At 41.6% G+C, this 24,233-nt stretch overlaps 2 protein-coding genes across 3 annotated transcripts; one reads left to right on the top strand and one right to left on the bottom strand.

Moving 5' to 3' along the window:
• Positions 1-4,716: 4,716 nt before the first annotated feature.
• On the bottom strand, positions 4,717-12,955 carry vgll4l (vestigial like 4 like). Its single transcript, XM_085293820.1, has 6 exons — positions 12,829-12,955; positions 8,341-8,464; positions 6,633-6,756; positions 6,262-6,499; positions 5,652-5,724; positions 4,717-5,499 (listed from the first exon to the last, which is right to left on the bottom strand). Exons 2-6 carry the CDS (start codon positions 8,405-8,407, stop codon positions 5,198-5,200), a joined length of 804 nt encoding a protein of 267 aa, XP_085149946.1. The 5' UTR covers positions 8,408-8,464; positions 12,829-12,955; the 3' UTR covers positions 4,717-5,197.
• syn1 (synapsin I) lies at positions 12,100-22,981 on the top strand. 2 transcript variants are annotated; one of them, XM_085293818.1, is made up of 14 exons: positions 12,100-12,342; positions 12,639-13,123; positions 13,790-13,847; positions 14,220-14,311; positions 14,477-14,633; positions 14,732-14,821; positions 15,330-15,392; positions 15,480-15,622; positions 15,712-15,786; positions 15,877-15,979; positions 16,060-16,203; positions 17,455-17,524; positions 17,608-18,097; positions 20,026-22,981. In XM_085293818.1, exons 2-14 carry the CDS (start codon positions 12,777-12,779, stop codon positions 20,159-20,161), a joined length of 1,968 nt encoding a protein of 655 aa, XP_085149944.1. In that variant the 5' UTR covers positions 12,100-12,342; positions 12,639-12,776; the 3' UTR covers positions 20,162-22,981. The 2 variants fall into 2 exon arrangements, with proteins under 2 accessions (XP_085149944.1, XP_085149945.1); XM_085293819.1 differs by having other exon boundaries at positions 12,101-12,342; positions 20,064-22,981.
• Positions 22,982-24,233: the final 1,252 nt, after the last annotated feature.

Here is a 24,233-nt window from a genome sequence, read left to right as displayed (position 1 = left end):
TGCAGTGTTTGAGGCTCCCTTTGGAGGTTGGTTTATATATTGCGCCTCAAGTGAGAACCCGCCTTTCCAGAGCAGTCATGGGACACTCGCTGCTGCACTCGGGCTAATGTTTATCGAGCTTGTTGATGGGGGAAAAAAAGTAATTATAGTTTTCTGCTGATTATATTGCTTAACCTTATCCCCCAAATTATATTTATCCAAGCGCCGAGGAAAGACAAATGTCTGTTGTGTTGCCGAAATAGCCCATCTTTCAGTCTAATTCAAAAAGAAAAGTAAGTGAAATATTTCTGGTGACAGTTTGTTTATGGTGGTTAAGCTTCTGCTGTTTGGATATAAACAGTGCGGTGTTCCCCGAATATTACCAATTTTCTAAGAACGGGGACATTAAAACTTTAAAATGACTGAGTAAGATATTACAAACGGGGCTTTGGTGCCACCTGCTGGTCGAATTTAGCAAGTTTCACCCACCAAGGTTAAAGAGGCCTCTGGAAACTTTGTGCTGAAGTGTGTAGTTTACTTCCAAATCTCTGGTAACGTCTCTCTTAAAAAAAAAAAAAAAAAATAGAAACAAAAAAGTAGTAAACTCGCTGTAGGAAAGTGTAGACTCTATAGCTCACTAAGCCATAGTGTAACTAATGTGAATCAGGAGCCACGAACAGTGCTGATCATCAATCGGTTACTCATCCATGAAGAGTTCATTTACTGAGAAACTCCAGGAGAGTGTCAGGCTGTCAGCAGAACACAGTCTTTTTCCGAAATGGTACAGTACCTCCAAATCTGCTGATCAGTTCCTCTTCATCACCTATTTATTCAGTGCTGGTGGGATTTAATTTGTGACATGTTCACACAAGTGCCCGGCTTTGTGGAATATTTTGACCTTCCCAACGAATGCAGGAAGTTCAAATTACCTAAAAAGGATTGTCCGGAAATGGAAGGATGGTGGAAAACTAAGCATATATATGCGCAAGGAAAGACATTCCTAATAATAATTATATACAGTTATGGTCAGAAGTTTACATCCACTCACAATGGGCATGAATTTCATGGACATTTTTGGTCTTAATAATTTCTTTGAACTTTTCTTTTTCCAGCATGGAATGATTGTACAGCATACATCTTTAATGACTTTAAAAAACAAAAAATTGATTTTATTTTGTACAAATATATACATACACTCACTTAACTCTTTTAATAAGTGGTGCTGAAGATATTAGATTGATTGACAGCACTCATTGGATTGACCAATCCTCAGAACAATGGTATAGTCCAAGGAGCTCAGTAAAGCTCTGAGGAGAACTGCAGATTTACACAAGTTGGGAGGCTCTCTGGGAGTTATTTCTAAACAACTGCTGATTCACAGATCATCGGTTCAAACAACTGAACGGGAGAACAAGTTATTCGGGTGTGTCACCGCTTTGCCAAGGTCAGGAAAAAGCCCCAAACTGTCACCCTCAGGTGAGAGGAAATTGGTTAGAATGTTCAGGAAGCACCAAGGCTCAAGCCCACCATGAATTGGTTTTACACGGACCAACAAATACCAAGAAAGAAGCCACTGCTCCAAAACTGGCATTTTTAAGCTTGACTAAAATCTGCAGCTGTCCACATGGACAAGCCAAATGTCCTCAGGTAAAAAGTTTTATGGTCAGATGAGACAACGATTGAGCTATCCGTCCACCGTGACGAAAGGCATGTTTGGAGGTGTAAAGGTGAGGCCTTCAAACGTAAGAAAACTGTACCAACTATATAGTGGTCGTGGCATCATTCTCTGGGGCTGTTTTGCTGCCACTGGTACTGGTACATTGCACAAAGTGGGTGGGATGATGATGATCAAGAAGGACTACCTCCCAATTGCTCTACTTCTTTGCACACATGCTAGATGGTTGGACACAGATCAACAGGACAATGATCCCAAACACACATCAAAACTGGTTTTCGGCTGGATAAAACAGGCTAAGTTTAAGCTTCTGAAATGGCCTTCCCAAGCCCCGACCTGAAGACTGTGCTTAAAGGCTGGGTCCGTGCCAGGAAACCAGCAGGTTTAAATGAACTCTACCAGTTCTGCCGAGAAGGGTTGTGAAATATCCAGCTAGAATCATGCCAGAAGATTGTTGATGGCTACCACAAGCATCTGCTTGAGGTGCATGTGTGTATATACCGTGTGCGTATATATTCGAGCCTGTATCCATTTGGGCATTTGTAAACTGAACACAGCTGTATATATGTGTGTTTCTAGTATTTTACACTATTATATTTTTCCCACACTAGCCTAAACACATACACACCCCTACAGTCATCACACATTACCAAAAGCAAAAAAAAAAATCAGATTGAGAAACACAGCAGCTTTAATCAGCTACAGTCACAGATGAATATCTGTTGTCCACCCACAACATAGATGATTCATTTTTTTGTGACTGTTTCTGTGGCTACTTTACATGTAAATGATGCCCATGTGGTGTTCATCCACATTATTCCTTTAATATCAGACGCTCTACATAACAAGAGCATTTGCAAGGTTTTCCAGTCATATTTACTTGTTATAGCCCTTCACTAACACACCACTGATTGTGCCTTTTATGTATTATATTTATAATTTGTTTAATGTTTATTTATTTCTTTTATTCATTACATTTCGATGTTCACAGAGGTTTATTGTCTAAGAAAATATTAAAGATTAGATCGCACATAATGCTCCGTATAAACAGCAATTCCAGAAACTGGGGATGAGCACAGAGCTGCGTTAAAGGGCTTCTTTCTTATCATATTCACTTGCAGCCACGAACGATGCTGCCAGTCAGGGATTGTGAGCGTAAATCCAAATGATCTGTATTTAAACAATTATCCGAGATAACTATCTTTTTTGTCATTTAAGTACATAGCTCGAAGACGAACTCTGAAAAATGAACCGAGCACAAAGCCACAGCGCAGAAACGCAATCTTTCCAGGCAATCATCTTCTCAGGAGATTAGTACTTAGAATTGAAACTGTTTAGAAAAAGTCTCTCAATTTGTTTACAGAGACCTAACTTTTGACAAACCAGAGAAATTAAGGAACTTTCCCAGAAAGGTTAGTCAATCTCCTGTATAGTGAGGCATACTTAATTACTATTGCTACGAGTTAAATGGTGTTTTCTGTCATGTTTGAGGTATTTAGGATTGTAATTACCAGCCCCTGTTGCCTCACACAACAATGTGCATTTTGTTTTGCAGCAGCATGAGAAGCCCTTCTCTTGACATTCTCATGGCAGGTTGATCTATATAATTTATATCTGTGAGCCACTTTCAGCTTAGCTGTGCTGAACTGCGGTGGTTGATATATGAGACATGTTAATATTTTACCCTGGTTAAACAGAGTGTATGTGTAATCCAGTGTATGACTTTATCTGGTGCAAAAATATTAGCTAATGTGGTCGACTCACAGATTCATTTAGCACTGAATATCACACCCATTTTTCCTTTTAGATAGATTACTTCCTCCTACCGTGTAAAACATTCAATGAAAAGTAAACACACACACTCACTCACGCTGCATTGTCAGAGCATATGAAAGCACATGTGAAATGGATTATTAATCAAGAGGGATGTTCAGTCGCCTCCTAGCGGTAAACTGGGAAAAGCATTATCCTCTTCCTTAAGTTTCTTAAGGTCCCCCCATCAAAAGGTTTACCCACAGAGCTCTGCTTTTGCTTATTTGACTCGTCCATAATGCAACAAGAGACCATTTGTCATTGACAAAGTCGGCTGTATATGGGTAACCCGAGGGCCTCTAGGTGGCATTCCTGTCCGTGTTCAGGTTACGCGGGCTGATGAGTGGAAATACCAGTTTGTGTCTTAAGGAGAAAAATGAATAATCAGCAGTTTGGTCACTGTTTGCTGCTGTATGCATGCACCCCCTCCACAGTCTGTTAGGTGCAAACTTCACATCATCGTTTGGTGGATTTCAGGTTTTTGCGCAGATCTTTAAACTAAAGCCACATAAGCGAGTAAAGCCAACGTTTAATACTTAGCTTTAGTTGTTTTAAAGTAGGAGGATTTTCACTTTGCTCTTTCAACTTACCCCTCATTTAAAGCTTTCTCCCCTATATGCTCAGCTTTTCATGACAGTTGGGTTAATCCCCACTTCTTTTCAGCTAGCCCAACACTGTAATTTTTTGTTGTTGTTATGTTTCCTTTTACATTTAAAATTAGGCAAGATAGGACATGCAAATCAGTAACTGAAGAGTGTGGCTGGTTCTCATGCTCAGGCCTATGTTAGCCCAACCCTTTCTTCCACTCTTCCCTCCCTCCTATCCCTTGCCAAACAGGATCTGTAGGATCTTACACAGTCATTTTCTCAGGAGACAGGAATGTCAAAGCACAAGCTTTGTGCCTGCTGGAACTTGCTCCCTACATTCTGTAGAACCTCCAGGAAAAAGTACAGAATGAGTTACCCGTACATCCATTTAATTTCCACTCCTGTGTGTGGCATCAACCGCTAGTTAAAACGCAGTGCCGGATGTGTTCTAGACACACGTTGACTCACTACTGAAATTAGGTTGTCTGGTATGCCACCCTGCCCTATCTTAACAAGGTGTCCTTGGATTCACGTCCCTTTAGTTTGAAAGGCGATTCGTTTCATTTTACTCATTTTTATTTCAACGTCCCATTTTCTGGAGACATTTGTTGTCCAGACCATTCACACTCAGGGAACAAAAACACGGTTTACGAGATATGAATTTTAGGTCTTTTTAATTGTCTGGTTTGTGTACAGTTTAAAAGCACATTTTACAGCAGATAGGCTAGTCACTTAGACTGTAAAGCACCCAGGGGTATCAGATTATAAATATAATACAGTGTAACTGGCATTCAGAGAAATGACACATTTACAAAAAGAAATGTAAAGGATTTTTTCCCCAATCATCCCACATCACCATCTACATTATCTCAGCTTTTCAAATGCTATCAAGCAAGCGGAGGATAGAAATGTAACAAAATATGTCGATGTCCCAAATAATGCTACATTTGTTTGTGTTGCTGTATTAAGCTTGTAGACGCGGAGATCCAAATTGACAGCACTCCTGCATCTGTAAGCTCGCTCTGTCAACTCCTGCACTGGCATTTGCAGCCAGACAGACAGCAGAGCCGTCTGCAGAGTGGCAGTGAAATGTTAAAAGTCTCAAAGAGTCCAGTTTCCACCAGGATCAGATGCCATTTCTACTTTAATTGACAGACCAGTGGCTGGGCGTTAGCACTGAGCTGCTTGTGGACTCTTTGCGGCACAGATTTGGGCTGTGGCTGTAGGTGGGGGAGTGAGTGACACTTGGACTGCTGGGCGGTGTGGAAGAACAGGAGGAAGACTTGGATTTAATCTGTAGCCACTTGTCTCCCAAAGCCTTGGCAAAGTGGTCGTCGACGGACACGCTGATGGAGAGCTGCTGGGACTGAGCTTTCTGGTAGTGAACACCCAAGCTCCTCTGGAAATGCTCCTCGAGGACGTTATCATAGTTGTCTTTGGGAACCACTGCAATATAGAAGACGAATGGCAAACCTTTACATACACACCTAAGTGAGTCAGTAAAAGTGCGTGGTATGGCTGTGCTATGAGGCACGTGTGATGACTAGGGAGTGACCTTCTGGGTAAATGAGCTCATTCCAAGTGAGTGTGAGACTGACCTGATGAGTGGCCCACGGATCTTGAAGAGGGGTTTCGTAACGAGGAGGCGCAAGTGATCACAGAGGGACGTATCTGGAAAAAAGAAAAAGAAAAAGAAATGGGTCAGTAATTAGACTCAAAGTAATTAGACTTGAAGCACAGGTTGTAACCCTGGTTTTAAGCTTTCGTTTCATTCCACAAACTTTGTGTTTTTGTTCTGACTTTGGCTAAACCTGACTGTGTACTCGCTCTTCAACTGCAACAGTTTAAATTAAAAACAACACGATCTGAAAACCGATTAAACTGGTTGGGTTTGCGCGTGAAAGTCAGCTCCCTCCCAGTGTGGTGGCATAAACAGGTCAGAGAGAAAGCAGTCTGTTTGGTCTTGTTGATGGCATTCCTCCCTCCATTACTCACATTTTCTTCCCGAATCCGGCTGGATTGCATAGCTCAGGCAAGCTTAGGCTTGCAGACACACTTAGACGCAGAATGCTTGTGCAGCTGGATTCACTGACTACAGATAATGGACCCCTGTGGTTGGTGGCCTGAAGCTATGCTGAGGTTATACAGTAGGGTAAACAGTATGACCTCCTAAATACCCTGTGTTCTAGACAGGCTTTGCTGAATTACCTGGATTTGACTGGAAGAGGTGCCTTTATTCTTTTCCTCTGCGCTTTCAGTTTCTTTTCTGGGTTTCTTGATGAGGGCAAGGGGTTCATCCATGACTGGTGTGTAGTACACATGGGTGGGCAGAGGGCTGGTGGGGCTGGGTGTTGGACTCAGGGTTTGTGTTGGACTCTGCTGGCTGCTGAACACTGCTGGGGCTGCTCTCTGGGCCAGCCTGCTTCGGCTCATCGCTCGCTCTCGTCTGAAACAATTATTTGAAAGAGTTTCAGACCCTCGTTGCTGTCTTTTTTTTTTTTTTTTGACAGAATTTGCATTTAATAAGTTGAATCTATCAAAAGAAAATGTTCTTAGGAAAGTTAAACAGCTCAACCAACCTTTCCTCCAAAGTCAGACCTCTCTCGTGGCTGCGCTTGCGTTTGATTGGATACACCGTTTGGGTTCGAGCCCGGTCGTGTGTCATATGTCTGTATCTGTCTTCGCTTCTGAGATGAGGCTGACCTGCAGAGCAAAATTAAAATGCGGGATTAGAAGAAGCATGCAGACTTTCAAAGAAACACGACCCCATCAGGGGTGCCCGCGGTCCCTTTGCCAACGCCGATCCTACGTCAGATCACTGACGGTATATTGTGACGTTTGTGATTGTATCTAACTGGCAATGATGTGAAGCAGTGATGACTAACTGCTTGTTTTGATCCATGACATCAACTTGCACGACTGCTTTTCGTGGGAAAGCGTTTTTTTTTTTTTTGCCACCGTTAATCGTAAACTCCGTTAAGCTGTAGAACTCGATTTACCTGATCAGTGAGGGTTACAACACTTCACAGCTGATTCAATGCTAACGGTAAATGTTGTTTTTCTACATATTGGCATTCAGCCCAGTCACACGCAAACAAGTTTTTTTCCCCCTGTTTGGATGGAGTGCAAAAACATCAAACTGCTCTCCGTGTCTGAGGACCCCGATTTGGGCGTCAACCATTTGTGAAAAGGCCATCAAGGCGAAACACGTACACATCCTGGATCTTTGCAATTACACAAGTCGAAACACATCGACAGGCAGCTGCTGATGTCAGTGGCTTGTTCAATCAGAGGAGTTTAAAGCATGTCTACAGTGCAGGACAGACACACTAAATGGGCTGGATGTCTCAGTCTTTTGCAGGTTTATCACCCATCAAATGTCAACCAAAGCCACACAGGGGGGCGTTTGGGCAAATCAGCCTGCAGTCACATCCCCAGGCTGATGTGTAATGCATGCAGCCAAAACACAAGCACTGTTTGAAAATGTAATGGCAGCACAATTGCACTGTGTGTTCCGTTAACACTTGGAAATCCACACTGACGGGCAGCAGTGCTAAACTGTATTCAAATCAGCCAATGGATGTATTTAAAGAAACAATAGTCTGTGGTGCCACACTGAATTGAGACAGTCTGTTTAAATTGGTTTTGCATTCCTAGAGAAAAACAAAACAGCCTTCACGCCCACACTGCTCACTCCAGTTCACATTTCCTAACATCTAAACTCTCCAATAGCACATGTGAGCTTTGTGGAGGGGGGTAGGTATAACCACACCTATGCTGATTTTCTAATGCCTCGGGCATGGTTATTTCTTCCTTATTAGCAGAGGGAAAATGCTTCCTGACCTTTTGGTTCACTGCATTTAAATCTGATTTTATTGTTACCCAACAGAAACGCATGGTTTAGAAAATCTCAGTTAAAGCCTCAGGTGAGTATTTACAGAGTCTGTATGTAAGATTCAGTGTATTAAATATATTAACCGATAAAGCCAAACGTGGTTCTAGCAGTACACATACTTGATTGTTTACTTATCGCTGTCATTTGATTGTCACCGTATCTGATTCTTTCTGCCTGACTTCACCTAAATATCACAGACAGACTAAATGCCACTTAATTAACACAGATGTTGTATATAGTTCATATCATATTGAGAAATACATATTAAATACACATACTAATAAGTAAATGATATGGCACAACCACAGCAGAGATTTATTTCCACAGATCCAAGTATTCACTGTCATCAAGAAACATGAGGACATTTTTAAAAAAGCGTAAATCGAGCTTACCTTCTAAAATGTAGACCTTGAAGCCACTGCTCATCCGAGTTATGTATTGGAAGTTAGCCACAGCCATTGCTCCTTATCTTTGTGTTGCTGAGCCCAAATACAGAGGAACACCTTGACTGCTGGACTTTACAGGACACAAAGAGCCTCAGTTATAGACTGTATTGGAAAGGTAATGAGACGCTGGTTCTGAGCGCCGTCAGGTAAAGTATCAGGTGAGTGCGGACAGACCTGTGACTCATTTCCTGCCTTTCCATTGGCTGCTGCCCGGGCCAATGAGGAGCCCCGGTTCACTCATTATTATTCCTGTACAGTTGGGAATGTGCCTGCAGTTAGGCCCATCGCTAAAGTAGAAAAAAGGCGCTAAATGTCACAGTATACCAGACTTTACTCTGATTAGAGAACTGTTTGCTTTATTCGGCACTTTCTCTTATACGAAAAGTTCCATCCTGAAAAAACAAACAAACAACCCCCCCCCCCCCGTCATCAATTATTTTCTTTCAGTTCCTTGTAGAGTGTGCCTGCGGGTTTCCCCATACATGGAATCAACACCTGTCCCCCTCCCACCTCCCTCCTAATCTGCAATCTCACCAAACTGCATTTTTCCGAGTGCTTAGCCCACCGGAGCTCCAGTCATTCTTCTGACCTGCCCATACACGCATGCAGCTGTACTCTGAGCCTGCCTCACCAGTAATCCGAGGGCTTTTGTTGATGGCCAGACAAAGACTCCCTAAGTACTGAAAATGTTGCTGCTGCCATGAGAAAAAAAAATCTTCTGAGAGTGTAATGCGAGTCTGACGACATGTAGAAGGCCTCGGAGGCAGCTCACTTAGATACGTGACAGTTCTAATGAAAAAGGGGGGAAATCATTATTAATGTCATTGTTTTAAGGTGTATCTGTAAAACTTATTGAGAAATACCATTTTGTGCTGTCTGGACTTTGTTGATATACAAGTGGGAGATTTCTACTTGTGAGTTTTACCCTAACAGGTTGGTGAATTTTGTTTAACGTGATAAAAAGCTACTCTTTTAGAAGTCCCACTGTTCATACGTGCATGGAAAATATTAGGTTTAATTTAAGCTCAACAGTGCCCCCTTATGTCGTACAAAGCAATAGCACGGTCAGGGGTAGGAAAATAACTTGTGGGGGGGAAAATGCAGTTTAACGTTTTAAAAATGAAATGAATGTGGTTATAAATCTGCAAGTGGCCAGGGAAGCTGTAGAAGTTCTAGTTTTGCAACGATTGTCCAGCGGCAATCAAGGCATTTTGGCTTGCTGTACTAACAAAAACTTATTCTACAATTTCAGTACAGCCACAAAGAATCTGGGTTTAGTTTTATACTAAACAGAAATTAAATACTGATACTAGTTTTGATTCTATAAACATGATAAAGGGCTTCACACTCTTAATCAGCTGATAACATATAGTCACTGGGGTAATGTAATGCTTACACATCAGAAACGGTAATTGCTCAAGAGGATGTTCTAGGAAGTCTTGACTCACCCCTCAGTTCTTTATATTTTGCTAGGGAAACAAGATTTATTGCTATATGGAAACATACAGTATAAAGAACAAAAACATAGTTTATACAATTCTAATAAGCTTAAAAGTCAATATTTGCTATGACCACTTTTATTCTTTAACACAGCCTGAACTCACTTAGGTACGTTTTCTCATCATTTCTTTAAGAAGTCTTCAGGAATAATTCTCCAGACTTCCTGAAATATATTCAAAGCTCTTCTTTGGATGTTTCTGTCTCTTGTTCTAATCTCTGTAGAGATGATCTCACACTCCTTCAATAATGTTGAATTCCAATTCATGACTGATGTGTTTTTCTACTCAGGTATGAATTTACTGTACTGGCAGTGAGCTGGAGATCAGTGTCATGCTGACAAATGAAGCTGCTGCCAATCAGATAATTTCCAGATAGTGGATCCAGATCTCACTTTTCCTTCTTGTTCATATTTTCCTAAATTTTGACAAGATCTTTAACACTTCTGCATTTCAGCAGCTTCAGACCACGACAGAGCCTCCACTGTGTTTTACAAATGGCTGTAGATACTTGCTTTACCTCTCTCCTGACCTCCTCTGAACATGTTGATGATGATTTGAACCAAAACCTAAATTTTCTAATTAAGACCTGTTGATTTTCAGTCCAGTTCTAGTGTAGTTTTGTGTACCGCAGCCTTCCCCCCCTGTTTCCCTTCCTTAAGAACGGCTTCTTTACAGCCACCCTTAAGCAGAGGCCATTTCTGATGAGGCTTCAGCAAACAGAACGATCACTGAAGTTCCAGATGCATGCCTCAGGACCTCCGCCAGTTCTTTGCTGGATTTTAAAGGAAGACTTCTTAAAGCCATGACCTTTAAATGCCCATCTGCTGCAGATAGTAGTTTAGGCCTGTGACTTCTTTTTATCCCCTGTTTGTTCAGTTTCCATCTGATTTTTTTAAGCACACACAGCATACCATGATCTCTCTTTTGGAATAAACACATTTACAGAGAAAAACATAAAGGTAGGGCATTCATTAAGTTAGAAAGTAGCCTCATCACTTTGGGTAAAAGTTGAAATAATTATTTTCTGTTAGCCTAGCCAAACTTGCAACACTAATCTATATTTTAATTTAGTGAGGAGACTCCACTCCACTGGTGACTGCAAGCAAGAAAACACCCGAGGAAAACACCAATAAATAAATGACGCCGTCAATAACTATCATAAACCTCCTTGTATGATCCATGATAAAGCAGCTGTGTGCGACACACCACAGAGCACAAAGAGCATTCCCCTTTCTGAATAATCGAAAGTGTGTACTGATGGTTACCTGACAGATGCATTGCCTGGGCATGCCTTCATGGTGGGCAGGATAATGACAGAAAAAAGGGGCACAGAAAAAAGAAAGGCAAGCTAGAGAGCGATTGCTTCTCTGGTTTGTGAACTAAAGTAATCGAGCCACTTTCTATGAAATCACACAAATTCTAATGTAATAAAACTAAAATCCATCCACTGAAAAATAAATGTAAACTAATGATACATTAATAGGCAGTTCACTATTCCCAACTCTTAAGATCGGAGCTAAATAGCGGTATTTTTTACTAGCAAGCAATAGGCTATTTATTATCTCTAAAATGCATTAATGATTTAGATAAGAAATGCACCCGGCTCTAGGCCTCTATCCGTGTCTCTGTAGTTTCTGCCATATGGTACAGTTTCCATAGAGCAACCCATGGCTCCCAGGGGGGTGGGCTCCGAGTATCACTAACAGACGGCGCATCCCTCACTGTCTGTATTGACTCAGTTGAAAATCAAAAGTAACACCCTGTTTCAGCAGGCCTGACAACCCAGCAGTTGGTGTGCCGCTGCTGCTTTATTGGAGCCAGCAGGATGCCCGAATGAAATCAACACCCAGAGGTATTGCAGCCAACAGCAGGATCATGTCCAACAGCGAGCGACGCCCCTGCTTCTCCGCTCTCATCAGCACCACCCTGATACCCCCATCATGGAGCTTGTCAAGTTACAAGAATACTGACGAGAACAATGCCGGAAGTTCAACAACGCTAATAAGACTCAACAAAACAACAGCTCGCCACTTATGCGGTTTTAGCTGTGGCTGCTATTTTTACTTCTTTAGTTTAACTATGTCCAAACTCTGACGTCAATAAAAAATCAGCCCTAGATATGCATAGACTTTTCTTTCTTTCTTTCCCCCCCAAGAGACACCGGAAGTGTGGATATCACCCTGCTGCAACTTGACGACCGCGCAGCTCCTCTCTCCCTCAGGATGACTGGGAGTGACGCAGGGCAGACGGAAAAAACTGGGGCTTGATGAGAAGGACGGCGGTGATGCAGGAAGGGCTGTAGCTTTATTTATTTCAGCCTGATGCCTGACTTGCCTGCACGGAGGATATGAGAGTCACCCATATGAGAGCTTTTCTGTGACAGACAGGAGGTAATAACGAGGAATCATCAAGTCATCCTTGGGGCAGACCAGTTTGGATACACTCCCAGGTAGGCTTCATCATGCCCGGTTGTGGCTGTTACTACAGGCTGCTGAAGTGCTAGGTGGCTTTCTGGAAACAGGATACATGTTAAAAAATGTCAATAAATTTATATTTTTATTTGCGTCAGTCTTTACACGGAGACTGATAATTGGCTTGCACAATTTGCTAAGGTGAAGTAGGGCTGATTTCTTCTTGCATCTTAGCAAATTCTTTAAGCTACACCGTCACGACTCATCGCCACTGTTATGATCAGATAGTCGAGCTTCTCCTTCTATATTAACACGGGACCTGTTTTCTCTGTAGGTAACATCGGGTCCTGTTCCTGCACATGGGAAAGTAGCCTAGTCATTCATTTCCCCACTGAACACCGAGTTGTAAGTCGCATTCAGTGTATTTGGACCCCCACATCCTCCTCCTTCGTCATTTCAACAAATATCCACCATGAACTACCTGCGACGACGACTCTCGGACAGCAATTTCATGTCCAACCTACCCAATGGCTACATGACCGACCTCCAACGCCCCGATGCGCCGCAGCAGAGCCCCGCAGTGTCGCCCGGGCCGGCAGAGAGGCGCCAGTCCACCAGTCAGCAGCAGCAGCCGCAGCAGCAGCAACAGCAGCAGTCTGGAGGTGGAGGTGGAGGTGGAGGCTTCTTCTCATCCATTTCCAACGCCGTCAAACAGACCACAGCTGCTGCGGCTGCGACCTTATCGGAGGCAGCGGACCGAGCAGGTGTCTCCAGCAGCGCTAAGATCCTCCTGGTCATCGACGACCAGCAGACCGACTGGTAAGAGCAGTGCGCATTGGCAGCGCGCTGCCTCGTCTAGACAGCAAAAGTGTGCCAGACCGTGGGTTGCGGTGGCCTAACTCCTAGAAGGTCATATGATTCATCCGGTGTTGAGAGGTATCCTTCCATCACGTGAAACAACCGGTGGGAGGTTTTGTGCGCCGAAACTGTGCCATGGCAAAGGCGCAACAGACCGAAGGCAGAGAAGCCATTTTCATTTGACGATCAGCTTGTTTTTTCTTCTTGTGATCGATTCGTGTTGCATTCTGCTGATAATCTGAAATTACGCAAGTGCACTATGCGTTCATGGCCGCCATGAATATGGAGATTACCTATTTGTCAAATGAAGCGGCTGTAAGTGCAGAAGAAAAACGATTTCAGCAGACAGTCGAGCTTCTTTTCCGCGCGCATTATGCAATAGTGATAGCAAACTAAGAAATTTGCTATTATCGAGACAGGATTGATATTCACAATAAACGGAAGCTGACCTGTCCTGATGCAACACCAGTAGTTTTATTTATACATCCATATTTATATATATATTCTCTAAATTTCAAAATTTGCCAAAATAATGGCAAATATTAAATATAGAAAGGCAAAATTTTAAAATCACATCCATATATCAACTTTTTGATGTAATCATTTAACTTCTTGCTTTAAAATCAGGGTGAAGGTCTTCAGAGGAAGAAAGGTCCATGGGGAATTTGACATCAAGGTGGAACAGGTAAGTTTTGCTTTGTGATGCAGACTTGTAGATTGTCTAGGCCAATAGCAGACCAATAATCTATTTGTGAGGAGAAATGTGCAGCCTTATATTTATTACTACAGTTTCACTCAGTGGTCTTTCATGATGTAATCCACTAAGCAGCATTTTAACAGAAGAGAAGCCCATAAACATTTTAAAATCTTCTTTGCCTAAGGCATTTTCTTCTCCTACATTTCTTTCTTATGTGGCCTCAAAACAGGAAGGATGAATTTCACACAGAGCCTGATATTCTTTAATTGTGTCTTGTTCTGCTTGACCGCTGGCTCCACTCATCACCGCTGTGATTTCTGAAGTGTTTATTAGGGTTTGACCTTGATACTGTCCTTTCAGGCAGAGTTCTCTGAGATCAACCTGGTGGCCAATGCCACAGGTACCTACAATGTGAACATTGATGCAATTAGGAGTGGCCATAAAGTTACAAAGTAAGTTCTCTGCAAAATTTTTCTTTTTAGAAAAAAAATTGCAGCGCTGGTAAAACTACGAGTTTCTGCTGAAACGTTCACTGTGCCCCAAATGGAATGAATCATCAAACTGATTTGTTGTTTTTTTAGTGCTGTTAAATATGTTGCTCATGTCCCCTGAACCAGATCCTTTAAGCCAGACTTTGTGCTGATCAGACAGCATGCGTTCAGCATGGACAAGAATGGAGACCATCGTAACATAGTGATTGGATTGCAGTACGCTGGACTGCCAAGTGTGAACTCTTTGCACTCGGTCTACAATTTCTGCGACAAACCGTGGGTGGTGAGTAGGATTTAATTAAGGCATTCATTTAAAGCCAGCACACACTTAGTTGAGTGACATAGACATACTACGCAGCAGCATCTTTCTGTACGTTTCAGTTTGCTCAAATGTCTAGGCTTCACAAGCAGCTTGGCTCAGAGGAGTTCCCACTGATTGAGCAGGTTTACTATCCAAACCACAAGGAAATGGTGAGTTTTTGCCCTATGTCCTTCTCCTCTTCCTTTTCATTTGTTTTCATGGCTACTCTCTTCAAATAACAAGGACCTAGACCCATACACACACACACACACACACACACACACACACACACACACACACACAACCTCTGCATGGGTCACATGTCAGGGGTGTAATTTACCTCCATGTCAATATTCAATCTTATGTAGCAGCTGAGAGCACTCACATTTTCTAAGCATCGACTTTTTTTTTTTGTAATTGGTAGATGGTGAGTGTTTGATTTCTTGAGTTCCAAGTTAGTGTTGCTACAGTTAAACTGAGACGGGTTGGTGCAGAGCAGTTTAATTCCTCCCTGCTGTCACAGCCTGACAGTACTGGGCTGGCTTTCAGGCCATCAGTACCAATCGTAATATCTGCCCCGATCAGAACTGATATAATAATTGGTGTTTTAATCACTGGGGCACTACGAGAAAGTTCATTTATAAGAAATCTGAGCATGTTTTAATGTTCTTTTTGCAGATTACCTCCCCTCAATTTCCTGTAGTGGTAAAGATGGGCCATGCTCACTCAGGGATGGGAAAGGTAAATCTAGAGTTCTTAAGTATTTTCTCAGGTCCACGTGAACACGCTGATGTCACTATATTAATATTTTCACTCTTGCTGCTTTAGGTGAAAGTGGACAATCAGTATGATTTTCAAGATATTGCTAGTGTTGTGGCACTGACCAAGACCTACGCCACATCTGAGCCATTTATTGATGCAAAGTATGATGTGCGCATTCAGAAGATCGGCAACAATTACAAGGCTTACATGTGAGTGAAACTTCCTCTCAGGTTCATGCATGAAAATAAAAACAGTGAAAATGGTTAGAATAGAGTTAAGTCTTTATTTTAATTAACAGGCGAACATCAATTTCTGGCAACTGGAAAACCAATACTGGTTCATCTATGCTTGAGCAAGTGGCCATGTCAGACAAGTAAGAGCGCAGAGTTGAAAATGAAATAAAACTGTAAATCAAATTGTATCGCACTGCACTATAATAGGTCTGATTAATGTGTCACGGCAGGTACAGAATGTGGGTGGATTCTTGTTCCGATATCTTTGGAGGGTTGGACATCTGTGCTGTGGAGGCTCTACATGGTAAAGATGGCAAGGACTACATCATAGAGGTACTACGTGACAATGATATCAATGTTTTCTATGATCTTAAGGGGAGTCCACTAATTATATCAAGTTGTGGTCTTTTAAGGTTGATGACTGTTCGATGCCACTGATTGGGGACCAGCAGGACGAGGATCGCGTTCATATTGCAGAACTAGTGGTTTCTAAAATGAACCAGACTGTTCCACGTACTTCAAGCTCTTCCACAGTCCGTACAGGACAGCCAGCACAGGTGCTCAAACAACAGACATGCTTTCCTTGCTCCAGCACACCCTAACTTTTCCTTATCTTCCACACTTTTAGTAGTAACACACTGTAAGTACAGTTAGATCCATAAATATTAGGACAGAGACACTTTTTCTTGTCATTTTGGTTCTGTAGACTACCAAAATGAATTTTAAGTTCGATGTCTTTCAGCTTTAATTCGGCAGGTTGAACAAAAAGATTGCATTCAAAAAATTGCACACCCAAGGCAACAAACTGCCTCTGATGTGTTTTACGGATGGTGCGGTGTGCTTTAGATCTTGAGCTGCTCCACGGCTTCGCCATACTTTTCCTTGTCATCCTTCAGGTAGAGGTTGATCTTGGTTTCATTTGTCCAAAGATTGTTTTTACAAAACTGAAAACTGGATGGCTTTTTTCGATGTCTTTTTAGCAAAGTCCAGCCTAGCCTTTCTGTTCTTGAGGCTTATAAGTGTCTTGCATCTTGCAGAGAACCCTAACCCTCTTTTTCGCAGCCTAAGGATGGCTTGTTTCACCTGCATGAAAAGCCCCCTTGACCGCATGTTGTGTGTTCGCAGTAAAATCTTCCAAATGCAAGGGACACGCCTCAAATGAACTTCTAAACCCTTCATCCAATCTGAATGTGAATACCCTGAAATAAAAGCTGAGAGTCTACACATTATGTCCATTATATAACTATAATATAACCTGTGAAAGTGTTCAAATATATATATGGACCTAACTGTATATTAGTGGGCATAAAAATATGAAAGAAACAATTAAAACAAGACTCAGTGAGCTTCAAGTCAACAGGATCTGCATTATATTTTCTTTAATCTTTTTAAAAACACATGTTGTGTTTCTAAGAAAAGTAGTGGGCCAAGCATGGATCCCTGGGGTACTCTAAATCTGAGATGGTCACATCAGAGAGACAATCAAATAACAACTTTAAACAGACCACACTGTGATTTACTTTGCCTGAAATGACTTGAATGGTGTGGAAGGATTCAGTGTAGGGTTAAGAGGAGTTTCTGGTTATGAGGTAAGTTAGAACGTAGATTTCCGTCAGAATTCTAAATGTGGCTTAAAATGTTATGAATGTTGTGATTAAGAGATTTGCTAGATCATGCTGTGGAAGAAAAATCTTCGGAACAAATTAAGAGACATTTAAAATATTTATACATTATCATTTTCTCTGCTTAGCCATCTAATGAATGTCATTTTTGCTTTGTATTGATATTTTCCCCTTGTTAACTTGTAGAAAGCAGTTTCTCCTCAGCCAGTCTCACAACCGAGAGTCCCGCAGTCTCAACAGCGTCCTTCACCACAGGGTAAGAACTGGACTTTTAGGGTCTTGAAAAATATTTCAGAATTTGAATGTGATTCGTCTCCTTCTTTTGTTTATCTCCGATAGGTGGTCCTCAGCAAAGCCCTCCATCTCAGCAGCGTCCACAACCTCAAGGCCAACCTCCTGTACAGACCCAACAATCTGCTGCCAGCCCTGCCACTGGTGACCCCAGTAACCAGACTAAGGCAAGCCAAGGGCCTGCGACTCAAGGTCAGAGACCTACGTCTGGTCAGGGCTCTCCTCAGCGAAGCCAAGGAGGATCCCCTCAAGCTCAGAGGCAGCAGTCTGTATCGCAGCAGAAACCATCTGCAGGCCAAAAACCTCCACCACAGCAGAGGCCTGCCATGCCCCCTAGACAGCAGTCACAGGGAGGGACACAGCAACAGAGGGCTCCCGGCCAACAAGGACGCCCTGGAGCACCCACCACCCAGCAGCCACGTCCTGCCGCTCAGGGTCAGGGGGGCCCAGGAGGACGACCTCCTCTGCAACAGAAGCCTCAGCCTCCACAGAAGCCTAGTCAGGACAGCCCGGCTATGGGCGGCTCTCCACAACTAAAGTAAGTAGCTGTGAATGATAAATGGGATCGGTTTCACCTCATCCTTCAAGCAGAAGATCCCTTCTTATTGCCTGCACTGTGACATGCATGCCACATGGGAAATCTATTTAATGACAAATGAGCCACCCGAATGTGCATGGTTTATTGATTTTTACACTTTTCAGCCCTTCAGCAGCACTTTCACGTAACATAACATTTCAAAGTCTGTGCAGAGCGCCTGATACGTTAAAACAACAAGCGGAAGCCGTAATGAAGCTACATATTGTGATATTTAAAGATCCCTTTAATGTAAATAAACTTTTGAACCTTGTTTACATATCTAGATTGTTGTGAAACTTATGAAACTAATGCCATCGACTGGCAGTGAGGCTACACATGTTCATCAGATATTTTAACATTATTAAACATAACTCATTGTGTGATAGCATACTTAGTTCAAAGCACAGCTTGTCTATTTCAGGTCAGTGTGAGAGCCTGCTGGTGCTGAGCGTCTCTCCTCTGCTTTCTGATTCACCGTGAGTTCGAGTCTCCTCTGCTCCTTCTTTACTCCGTGTAAGACACACATGGAGTGGAGCAGACACATGCCGAGTGGAGGAAAGGAGAGATAAGTGGAGATAATATTACTAGACTTAATGACGTACCTCCAAGTGCAATAAAACCTCTAGGGTTTCCAAGACAAGACCATCAGGTCTAAGTTAATCCCACTGCAAGGCCTTAGTATCATGGAGTTTTTGAGTATCCATCTATCCATTTTCTTACACTTATCGCCGGGCGGTTTGGGGGAAGCCTTCCTTCTTCCCAGCTACCTTCTCCAGATTATCTTGTAGAATACTGAGGTGTGCCTCCGGGGCCTCCTCCCTGTAGGGCATACCCAGAACTCGTCACCCAGGAGACACCCAGGAGGCATCAGTGTCAGATGCCCAACCCACCTCACTTGGCTCCTTTCGGTGTGGAATAGTTGCAGCTCCACTCTGAGATGCTCCTGAATAGCTAAACTCCTCACTCTGTTGCTAAGGGGGAGGCCAGTTACCTTTGGAAAAAGCTCATTTTGCCCCTTGTATCAGCATCTCATTCTTTGATTACTACCCCAAACTAGTGACGATGGGTAAGCGAATGGGCATAGATCAACTGGTAAATTGACAGCATCGCAGTGGAGCGCAGTGTTTGAATCACCGCAGATGCTGTACGGGCCTCGGGGTGAAATTTTACATTTCTTAATTTAAAAAAAAAAAAAACTGGACACATGTAATCACATATTGCCGTTTTGCCGTCAGGTGTTCAGACAATTTATTTATTTATACAGTAAGCAAAATCATTCACGCCTTAATTTAACTGGGTTAGCCATGATTCGGTAGTCTCTGCCTGCTTTAGCTTCTTTACTTCTTGCTTCTGCTGAAAGTAGGAAGTGCGCTCTGCAGTGTGTCACTCTTTCCTCTTATGAGAAGCACAGTGAGCCTCCACAGCAGTACTGACAGCTGCGCCTATCCAGCTGCAATGTTCCATCGGTGCCACACAGGACACCTTATATCGGGTTGACGTTGCTGCGTGAACAGAATGTAACCTAAATAATTCACAAAATTAGGAATACATAATCCTGATTTTGGATTTAATACTTGAGCTTCTTTATGCTCTCCTGACAATGAGACATAAACCCTCTTATTGTCAGTCGCATACAAAAACATGCATCACTTTGCTTTCCAGAAAAGTCATTCAATATCCATATCATATTCAAAGCTAACTTGAAATGATAAGGTAATACTGAATGACCCGAGGAAAGGAATGCGCTTTATCATTGTTTACTGAGCCTTTTCTCTCATTTCTCTCCCTCTCTCTGTCTTGCCTTGCGCCAGTCTTTTCATTCCATGGGTTTGCTGCATGACTTTAATAGCCTCTTCCTCTCCTCTATTGCCATTTTCCTCTCTTTATAGCAAGTCCCAGTCTCTTACCAATACCTTCAACATTCCAGAAACCCCAGCGCCACGAGCCAGCCTTAGCCAGGACGAAGTGAAGGCCGAAACCATACGCAATCTACGCAAATCTTTTGCCAGTCTCTTCTCAGACTGAGACAGCATAAGCCCCTCTTCCCTCTCCTCCTGAAAGAAAAAGAGACAGGCAAACTGAAGGACAGACCCCTTCTTCCCCCTCCGAACAAGGACCAACCGGATGCCGTCTTTAATTCATGTACACTGAGCCTGATGTGAAAATGTACACACTTGATAGCCACTGCCTACATGGTTTAACTCTTTTAAAACGAACAAAAAGTAGAATACAGTTAGGCACTGATGTCTTAAACATTCCCTGCCTTGCCTCGAGCTTAAGTAATCATACTCAAAACTGTTTGTACTCCACACTGAAGCCTGTATATGCATGAATACGAAACAAAACAATATTGCTCTCACTTGTTTGTTTGTGCTGTAAATTCATCGTGGCCGTTATGTTCAAGTAACTTGAGGCGCTGTATTAAAGTTATTGGGGAAGGGAAGATAGCCAAATATTTTATTTTAAATAAAAAAGCAGCACCTAGTTTATTATCTCTTCTTATCTAAAAATAGTATATTTGTGTCATAGTAAAAACAGTGAAAATGTAGCTAACCCCTAATTTTGAATAAAGAGCTGTCAAACTGACTTAAAGCCACTAAACAATCTCCATGTATCCCCAATAAAAACAAAGCTACACCACTATTTCACACTTCTACTCCTTGCAAAATTAACAACAACATCCTCCCTGCTTTCCTGATTCCCTAATTATTTTTGTATGGCGCCCAAATGACTACAGCTGCACAAAAAGGATGTCCAGTGTTTGCAAATGCTAGATCTGTTCAAGCTGTAGATCGCTCATGGTGATGTCTTAGCTGCATGTCAACAGGAGGCAATGGTTGCATTTCCCAACCCCTGACTTTGGCGCTTGTAACTGTGTTGTCACATGTAGTTAAATTAGCTAGTATTAGAGTAGTTGGTGTCGTGAGTATGTCGTGGCTCCCGATTTTCTTCGTTTTTTTTTTTTTGTTGCAGAAGAACAAAAGCCCAGCAGCTCTCTAACTTGAAAGCATGCCTTACACAGACAAGAGCGTCAAATCAAATGGAGCTGTCTCAGGGATGTCCAGTTGATTGTGACACTTGTGTGTGGGTGAGGGTCTTCCATTGCAGTCTTATAGTGGTTGTTTACAAAAAAAAAGAAGGAAAAGCATGCATTTTAATGAGCTAGAATGTTTTATTATTTCAAACACATTTGCACACAGAGTATATCTTGCAAAATTATACTTGAATACAATGGTTTTCAGGTTTATTCATCTGCCACTTGACAAAGCAGGGTTCCTGCTTTGGGGTGCTGCCATGTCTGTAACAGGCATGGTACAGTGGGATCCAGTGTAGACAGGGTTGGCGACTGTTCAGGTACAGTTAGTGAAAAATATCGTTACTTACAGTTTATTTTCCTCAATTTTCAAAGCAATGTGACAAGAAAAAAACTGCTAACCAACTACTGAGTTTAATGGATGTACAATAGGTTTTAGGAGGTCTTAGCAGTAGGTCAGCATAAGATGCACTCCAAAGCACACACAGCCAAGGAATGTTACGTTTGTGAAATTCATTTGTACCACGTAGAAAGGTAAAACGGTGACAAGTTTTAGGAATGCCAACTGCACGATGCTTCTCTGCAGTTGATTTCACAATTCTGCCACGCATCTTTTGCACCGACAAAACTTTCTTTGATCACGTCTCTGAAAATCCAAGCTGTCACTGAAGAATGTTTTATCTTCTCCAGGCACTATAAATGTCTTCCAGAAGGAGTGCTATAGATTCATATGGTGATATAGTATGGCAATATCACGCTTTTAGAGAAGACCCAATAGTGAAAAGTCTAAGTGAGTCCTGGTCCCCCTGCAGATTCTCCATGTTGCCTGTGTTTTTCTGTTTATGTAGCCACAGTGACCCCTTGTGTTCAATGGTGCATAAACGTGTGAATGTTGTTTTGTAACCTGGTCAAACCAAATAGATGTTGTGCAAAGCTCTGAGTGATCCAGATTGTCACTTTCCTCCCCTGCTGCTATTTGTGCTTGCTGATATTCTGTGTGTCTCTAAACTTTATAGTTTATCTGGGAAAATAGTTTACTTACTTTTTCCTTTTGTACATGCACAATTTTCTTGTGAATGGCACTGCTATATGGTGCTTGTTATGTTATGCATAAGTAATGGAGGGCTTCATTTTTACATTTTACAGTTACTCAGTGTCAGTACGCAACTGTCAGATTCATAATGGCACAGCCGAGAATAAGTAAGAGAGGAGTAATTTTCACACTGAGTGTGTAATTTATGAAAATGAGCCATCACATTTAGCACTGATGGTTATCTTTGAAAAACCGTGCCGTCCTTTCACTCAGAGGTGTCTTGGCCAAACTGAGAAACACCATTTGCCACGAGCCCTCTGGAGCCTGACAGGATGAGCCGCGACGGCAATGCAAAGAAGTCATTTTGATATATATTTTTTTTTATATTTTATTTTTAAGGGTTTACATTATTTATGGTTGATATATCTGACTGTGAATGTACATTGTCTTCTTTCTTAGAGCTCCTTTTATTGTTTTTTAATTCCACCGTATAATCATTGTGAAACGGTAAAATCCTTACAAGTTTGAGTGAAATTGATTGTCAGTTGATGCCTGCCAGAGTTCAAAATGTACATCATAGATGTAAGTGCAAAAATCAAAAAGCTGAGGGGTTTTTTTGTTAATCAAAAATAAGATACTGCATAATATAAATCATGGTGGATTATTGAAATAAATGTAATAAAAATGATATTGATGTTATATGCAATGTAGCTATATTATGTGAAAATGAGTATGTTATTACAACATGCACATGTCCAATAAAACCTATGACAAATAATGACTGGTTTATTTGAGAAAAGTAAAGTAAAGTAGGTTTTAAAAGATGCTGACACAGCTGCTGAATAACTGTAACAACACCAGTTAGTCTAAATGATTAATGCAGAACTGTTGAGTAACATTCATATTCAAATTTCTTTTCATTTTGCTGTCCTTGATGATCAGAGACATCATTGGTTTTTCAGTTTGTTTTTCACACTTTTGTTAACATTTATTTTTATACCGTAGCTTACTTTATCCATCAGGTTGAAAATTACATGGTTGCATTTTATTTTATTTTCGTTTTTCAGTTATAAAGAAAAAAAATTAAAGGATATATATAATAGTAATTCATAGACTTTAGGTATTTATATTAAATGGGTACAGTGCATAGTATTCGGTTGTGAATGACTTTAATATTAGGCAAAGTATTGTTTATACTCTGCATTGCTGTAAGCTAGCGTCTAAAAATATGGTGGCCCTGAGAGGTCAAATGCACTGCAACTAAAGATACCACCAGCAAACCTAACCCTTAGCCCCCCAAAAACACAGCCCACAAAAGTAAGTTGAACAAAAACAAAAAAACAAACAAACAAACAACAGCAAAACATAAAAACAACATAAGTGTTTTGGGGAAGATAATAATGCGATGGACCAGCAAAAAAGTGACAGAAGCCAAAATGTGCGAAGAACTGCACCGAGGGGACTCATCTGTGTTATGAGTTAGAAAAAGATTCAGGTAATCTGTGTTTTAATCACATGATTCATACAATACTGTAGATACATGTTTGCTATTAGCTGTTTACTGCTAGCTTGTCCCTGCCGCAGCTGTTCCGTCACGTTATTGTCTCCCCATGAACACTTGCCGCCTGTTTTTTTAAAGCGTTTTCTACTTCCATTGTGTGTGTGTTATATTTTTTTCTATCTAGTTCAATTTTGTTTCATTCTACTTATGTTGTGTTTTGTGTGCTTTTGAAGGATTTTTTTATTTGCTGGTGTTTTGTTAAATTGCAGTGTGTTTGACCTCTATAAAGAAATGTCTTTTAAGAATGTCCTATAGTTTGACAGTATTTTTCAACATAAAACATACTAATGTGGCCACAAGGTGGTGTGGGCCTACAGTCTCACTTCTGTAAGCACACAAACACCACATTCTACCATATTACAATGTAACATGTTTATTTGGCCATTACAAATGACTTATAATACAGTATATGCATTCCTTTTCCATTGAAAGTGTTAATTTATATTAAAAAAAACATCCTTTTTAAGTA

The sequence above is a fragment of the Mchenga conophoros genome, linkage group LG12 (genome assembly GCF_057382185.1).
Source record: "Mchenga conophoros isolate Kocher_MC1m ecotype Shallow Benthic linkage group LG12, M_conophoros_male_GT1.1, whole genome shotgun sequence".
Classification (NCBI taxonomy): domain Eukaryota; kingdom Metazoa; phylum Chordata; class Actinopteri; order Cichliformes; family Cichlidae; genus Mchenga; species Mchenga conophoros.
This window is presented reverse-complemented; position numbering and strand designations above follow the sequence as displayed.

What these genes read in the sequence shown, in the direction of transcription:
- vgll4l (XM_085293820.1), bottom strand. Translation starts at nt 8,407, where the DNA reads ATGGCTGTGGCTAACTTCCAATACATAACTCGGATGAGCAGTGGCTTC. An exon ending in GGTCTGACTTTGGAGGAAAG is followed by an intron (nt 6,500 to 6,632) that starts GTTGGTTGAGCT and finishes TAATTGTTTCAG; the next exon opens with ACGAGAGCGAGCGATGAGCC. An exon ending in CCTCTTCCAGTCAAATCCAG is followed by an intron (nt 5,725 to 6,261) that starts GTAATTCAGCAA and finishes TCTTTTTTCCAG; the next exon opens with ATACGTCCCTCTGTGATCAC.
- syn1 (XM_085293818.1), top strand. Translation starts at nt 12,777, where the DNA reads ATGAACTACCTGCGACGACGACTCTCGGACAGCAATTTCATGTCCAAC. An exon ending in CTCACTCAGGGATGGGAAAG is followed by an intron (nt 15,393 to 15,479) that starts GTAAATCTAGAG and finishes TTGCTGCTTTAG; the next exon opens with GTGAAAGTGGACAATCAGTA. An exon ending in CAAGTGGCCATGTCAGACAA is followed by an intron (nt 15,787 to 15,876) that starts GTAAGAGCGCAG and finishes GTGTCACGGCAG; the next exon opens with GTACAGAATGTGGGTGGATT.